We start from the raw sequence: 6,154 nt of genomic DNA, 5'->3' as shown, positions 1-6,154 counted from the left end.
GGAGTACAATTATTGCCAAAAAAGGTTTGGAGGAAAAAACATGGATGGAACAAACCATTTGCCTCATTGTAACAACATTTGTAAACTTAGTCCTTATAAGAGTGTAAGGCAACAAACATTTATGCAACAACAACGGAAGGCAAATGAAAAAATGGTTATAAGTAATTACACATTTGATAAAAAATCTTTGAGAAAAGACCTTGCTAGTATGATAATAATGCATGAATATCCAATCTCAATAGTTGAACATTATGGATTCAAAAAGTATTCAACTAGTCTTAAACCATTATTCAAGATTCTTTCTCAAAATACAATAAGAAGTGACATCATTAAGATTTATGAATCAAAAAAGTTTAAAGCTTCAGAATTGTGGAGAAAAATTCAAGTATGGTTGCAATAACTACAAATATGTTGACAACTTCAAACAAAAAAGGAAGGATTCATGGCTGTCATAGCACATTTCATTAATAACAATTACGATTTGCAAAATTTAGTCATAAGGTATATTACTATATTTTGTTAAATACAATAGTTTGTTTTATAAGTTTGTTTTGCCTTACTAGTCTTATACTTGTTATATTTAAATTTTAGGTTTGTCTACATGCTTTCTCTATATACAGCAATTACTCTTTCCAACGAGTTATTAAATTGCTTGTTTGATTGAAATATTGATAGAAAATTGTCCACATTGATTGTTGATAATTGTTCTATTAATGATGTGATAATTGACATCATCATGATTAGGTTAAATCGTAATCATCTCTTATTAGGTGGAAAGTTGTTTCACATGCTTTGTTGTGCATATATTTTGAATTTGATTGTGCAAGATGGGTAAAGGTTATGGGTGATGGAATAGAAAATGTTAAAGATAGTGTTGCTTTTGGGATAGCCATACCAAAAAAAGAACAAACTTTTAGAGAAAATGTGAGACATTGGCACATTGATTCTTCCAAAAAGCTAGTCCTTGATTATAAGACTCAATGGAATTCCAAATATTTGAAGCTTAGTGTTGCTTTGATATATGAGGATGTTTTTTATCGTTTGCTACAAGAGCATTTATATACTATTATAGTAACCAAACAAAATTGGATGCTAGCTAAGGCGATTTGTGAAAGGTTGAAGGTATTTTATAATGCCACTAATGCATTTTTAGGGAGAAAATATCCGACATCCAATGTTTTTTCCATTGACATGCTAGTCAAACTTTCTTTAGCCACTTAGACTTCATCTCCTATTGAAATTATTAGAAATATGGGTACAAGTATGTTATATAAGTTTGATAAATGTTGGGAGACAATTCTTGAAATTATGGGAGGGGCTATTGTCTTTGATCCAAGATATAAGTTAAAGTTGTTACAATATTTCTTTCCTCAATTTTATGGAAAATCAATTGATTTTGAAATTCAAAGATTAAAAACCTTTGTTATGACTTATTGAATGAATATCAAAGGTCTTCAAGACCTAAGAAAATGTATTATGGATATGGAGTTTCATCTAATATCTCAAGAGTGAATAATCTTGTTAGTCATAACTTCTTTGATGGATATGATTCTTTTGTTTGCAATTCAGATTATTTATTGGCTAAATTTGAGTTAAATCATTATTTGGAAGAGAAAGTTTTACCCAAAACTCCATATTTTGATATATTGTCTTGGTGGAAAAGTGGTGAACTTCGTTATCCAACTTCACAAAGGATTGCTAGGGATATCTTGGCTATTCCAATTTCCACCATAGCTTTAGAATTTGCTTTCAGCACTAGTGGTAGATTGGTGAGTTCATGCAAATACTTTAGAAGCTCTAATTTGTGCTCAAATTTTGTTGTTAAAAGATATAGAAGGTAATGAATTTAATTGAAAAGAATTAATGATTTCATTACTTTATTATTTATATTATGTACAACTTTAAATGATATTTTTTTAGGTCGATCTTCAAATAAAAATGATGCATACCATGACACTATTGATGATGATTCTAAAATTGAAGAAAGAGTTGCAATAGATATATATTACATACACATTGATAAAAGAAATTTTATGTATTAGGTCTAAATTAAATTGTTTAACAATATTATTATTATTATTATTATTATTATTATTATTATTATTTGATTTTCAACAGGTTTTTTATTATGCATTTATGGGTCCATCGAGTGAAATTATCAAGAAAATTTCATTTTGAATTATCATTTGTACTAAACTTCTTTTATAAATTTTATTTGGTAAATCTTTATGATTTAGATTTGTATTTGTATTAACATGTGTGTCATATTTTATTTCATATGTGTATTGTTAAGTTTTTATTTATTTTAAAAAATTTTAAAAAAAAATTTTAAAAATTAAGAATTCTCATACCCGTCAGATAACCATAATAATGGAGATAGGGATAAATTAAGAATTCAAAAATAAGAACAGGAATGGGGACAAATTATATAATTGAGAATAGAAAATGCTCTATCCTTTCAAACTCACCCCATTGACATCCCGAGTATTAAGAAGCCGAGGCTGTTGAGCTTCGAGAATTTAGGGCAGAAAAATTCATGCAAAAGATTTGAGAGACGACCATGCCACTTGATTCTCATTTCTAACCGATCATTCAGCATTCATTAAAATTTCTCTATTAAAATATGATAAAAGCAACAGCAGTAATAAGTATCATATATTTTTAAAAAAATTTATCACATCCACTGATAATAGAATTTTTAAATTTTACTGTCAGACTTAATAAAATGATATATCTTTTAGAATAATAATAATAATAATTTATTAAAAAAAATAAAACATTTAACAATCTCTTAACCTCACTTATAAAATTTAAAAATTACACTATTAATATATCAAAAACAAACTCTTTTGAGAAATGCTTGAGGTTTTACCTTCAGGTTATGTCTGCAAAAGGAAGCCATTTCCCCATGTATGATGTCAAGGCCTCCATAGAATGCCTTTTTCACAGCATTTAAAATTGTAAAACGATTGGAATAAAGCATTTGGTTTAATGATAAATATATACTTCAATCTATGTTTATCGTTTATCTTTCCAAGCTACGAATGGCCTGGCTGGACCATGTGATTAGCTCGTAAATAACTTGTGAGAAATCCTACTTTTTGAAACATTGCCTAACAGAAATTACAAAAATAAATATTAAGCACTAAAATTGTGTTCTTGTTGTGTCTTATGGGTTCCTCTATAAAGGCAAATAACAATGGTATTAAGATCCTTTGCCTCCAATTTTTCAATCAGCAAAGGGAAAGAACATAAACGTTAGGAGAATAACCTCTCTTATCTAGGCAAATGTCCAAAAGAAACCAGAACAATCAATTCATGGACACCCTTCTCGAGAAAACATGAAAAATGTTGACATTTCACTGAACATCACTACCTCCAGGCAGGAGGATACAGTACTGTCGCAAGACAATGACCAAAGCAGTAATAAAATCTCTGATACCCTATCGACCACTAACTATTTTGCTACTACTATCTCCAAGCAATAGTGGCACGCCACCCCAGATTGTGCTCATGCAAAAGAAAAAACCAACCCCTCTATATAAATAAATATATATTATAGTCTTAAAACTCTTCACCAGATCCTGTTGCCCCACCAAATCATACTTCGGATAGAGAGAGGGACCAACAGAACAAAATTATAAAGTCATTTACTAATATATGAAATGAGATTAATCATTCCAATAACATGAGATGAAATAAGGTTAATAACTAAAGCCCTTACATATGAGATGAGATTAATTAACCATTCAAATATCAATGAGAGAGAAATGGCTAAGAATCCATGCATTCCAGTCTCAGTCTAGTGGCAACAATAAAATCCTAGCCACATCAAACATCATCACCTGCGCTAGTACTCTTGATGTAACTGTTAATGCCCTGATCGGTAGCAGCACCCCCACTTTCACCATTAACATTGCTGTTATCCACATTGATTTGCGTGTGCTTTTTGGAAGACCCTTTGCAGAGCTTGACTGGGTATTTAATGGCATTCATCTCCATCTTTCTCAAAGCAGCATTACCAAGATCAACACCACATATATCAGAAAGCCTAACAAGGTATAGCAACACATCTGATAGCTCCTCACCCAGGTGTTGTTTCTCTTCATCTTTCCAATCAGGAAGTCCTCTTGGTACCTCTCCTTTCCACTGAAATATCTCAGACAATTCCCCCACTTCTCCTACCTGAAATAGGTTCATACAAGTAAAGGGTACATCATAGGAAACTAGGTGACTGACAAAGGAACAAGGAACAGCTCCAAGATTGGGCCTTTTGCGAGTGATCAGAAAAAAAAGTGGGGTCTTGACATGAGTTAAATCATAGGAAGCAACCAGTGTAAAGATTCGTTTATTCATGTTTTACTTATCATTTTGTGATCCAGAAGTGATTAACATCACACCTTTGGCTGTCTTTATTCACTTGCAACAGTGATTCAAACATAAGGAAGGCACAGACAAAAGATAAGAGAATCAAACAGGTGGTACTAGTGCTACTGTTTTCATTACTTTTTCATGACGTTACTTCTTGATTGTACAACTGATGGAATAGCGGTGAATCTCTCAGAATCCAAACAAAGACCAAAATTCCGGAATGGTTTTCAAGAACACAATAAAAAATGGATTTTAAGTGGGATTATTATAACTGGGTACTCTTTGATACCCAACAAAACGAACAACCACCATTCTTCCATACCATAGTTAAAAATAAAAGTAATAAATGCTACTGTTTTTGGTCTTGTTGAGTGTGGATAGAGATTCTGAACAAGTGGATGAAGAATTAATTCTACGGGGCCACTGTTCTTCTGGCTTCTTTATTCAACTGATTCAAACCAATGCCACTTTGCTATTGTTTTCTATTAATTCCCTTGAATCTTTGTCAAAAAACACACAATAAAAACAGTTTGTTAGTCCTTTGCTTATCATACCACAAAGCAAAGGTATTTTCACTCAAAAAGAAAACAATACAAAATGGAAAAAATGGGTATGGGCCAAAAAGTCTTAAAAATCAACCCAAAGTCAACTTAAAAAAACAATAGATGCAGAAAGAAGACTAACACAAAAAAAATTGAATCAAATGGGAGATTGAGATTTTCAAATAGGTATATTATATAAAAATGTTTTAGGTTTTAAGTGCTTTTACCAGGGCCAACAGGAGATTCCTAGGGCTGTGAAACTGATCCCAGTCCCTTTCCCTGGCAAACTCAGCCATTTTCTCCTTGAGCTCTTCCAGGGTAACCCTCCCATTCTCCAGGACGCCTGTCATCTCCTGCCTTCTTCCAGGATCAAACACCAAACAGGGTTTTTGTAAGTGAAAAAAAGAAACAAGGAATTGGATGATTACCACCAAAGAAACCAAGGCAAACCCATATAAAGCGAAAACACCTATCGTTTTGTTAACTCTTCTATTTTTCCTGTGGAAAACAGGGAAATATGTGAAGACCGACTAACTACCGGGTATCGCCAGTGGGGTGGACCAATTTTCAATTTTGATGACTGACACGTGGCTGTGAAGTGGTTCTTGGCCTTGTTCTAGGTGACCTTGGGATTTGCAGGGACCACTTTGTGTTCTGGGGAAACTCTGATTGAGCCCTTTTATGGGAAAAAAATATTTTAATTGCAAAATGCCACACACATAACATAAACATAATCAACATGTTTTTTAATCATTACTTTAAAAAAAATTGTACTACTAAATATTAATAAAATAGTAGGAAACTTAAAAAATATAATACAATTTTGGATTTAATAAAGTTGAGTAACTTTTGATTGTGATAAAAGGAAAAAGCATTGTACTATATGTGTCGTCAAAAGAAAATACAAGGACAAGATATTACTTATATTAGAGATTACACTCATGAAATTTCAAGAATATATTCTCTCTCTAAAATTATTTCAATGTTATTGATTTTTATAAAATTTTTATTTTAATATATTTAATATTTAATATTTAATTTTAATTTTTTATAAAATTAAAGTATCTTGATTTTTAATTTCAAAAAATAAAAAAATCATTAAAAAATTTTAAAAGATAAAAAATAAAAGCTTTAAATATTTAAAAAATGACATAATTTTGAGATTTTTGAAAAAAAATGGACAAACGAATGGGACAAGAGAATATAAAAATTAACAAGATAATACATATTTTTTAGAATAT

General features: G+C 30.9%; 1 protein-coding gene across 1 annotated transcript; it reads right to left on the bottom strand.

Annotated features, from left to right (window-relative positions):
* Nucleotides 1-3,328: 3,328 nt before the first annotated feature.
* Nucleotides 3,329-5,387, bottom strand: LOC111307263 (uncharacterized). Its single transcript, XM_022905285.2, has 2 exons — nt 5,141-5,387; nt 3,329-4,185 (listed from the first exon to the last, which is right to left on the bottom strand). The coding sequence occupies exons 1-2, from the start codon at nt 5,261-5,263 to the stop codon at nt 3,832-3,834; spliced, it is 477 nt and encodes a 158-aa protein (XP_022761020.1). The 5' UTR covers nt 5,264-5,387; the 3' UTR covers nt 3,329-3,831.
* Between the last annotated feature and the right edge of the window lie 767 nt (nt 5,388-6,154).

Source organism: Durio zibethinus, chromosome 22 (assembly GCF_047325235.1).
Source record: "Durio zibethinus cultivar Kanyao isolate XHJ-2024 chromosome 22, ASM4732523v1, whole genome shotgun sequence".
NCBI lineage: Eukaryota > Viridiplantae > Streptophyta > Magnoliopsida > Malvales > Malvaceae > Durio > Durio zibethinus.
Note: the sequence above shows the minus strand (reverse complement) of the source record. Positions and strands in the feature narration are given on the sequence as shown.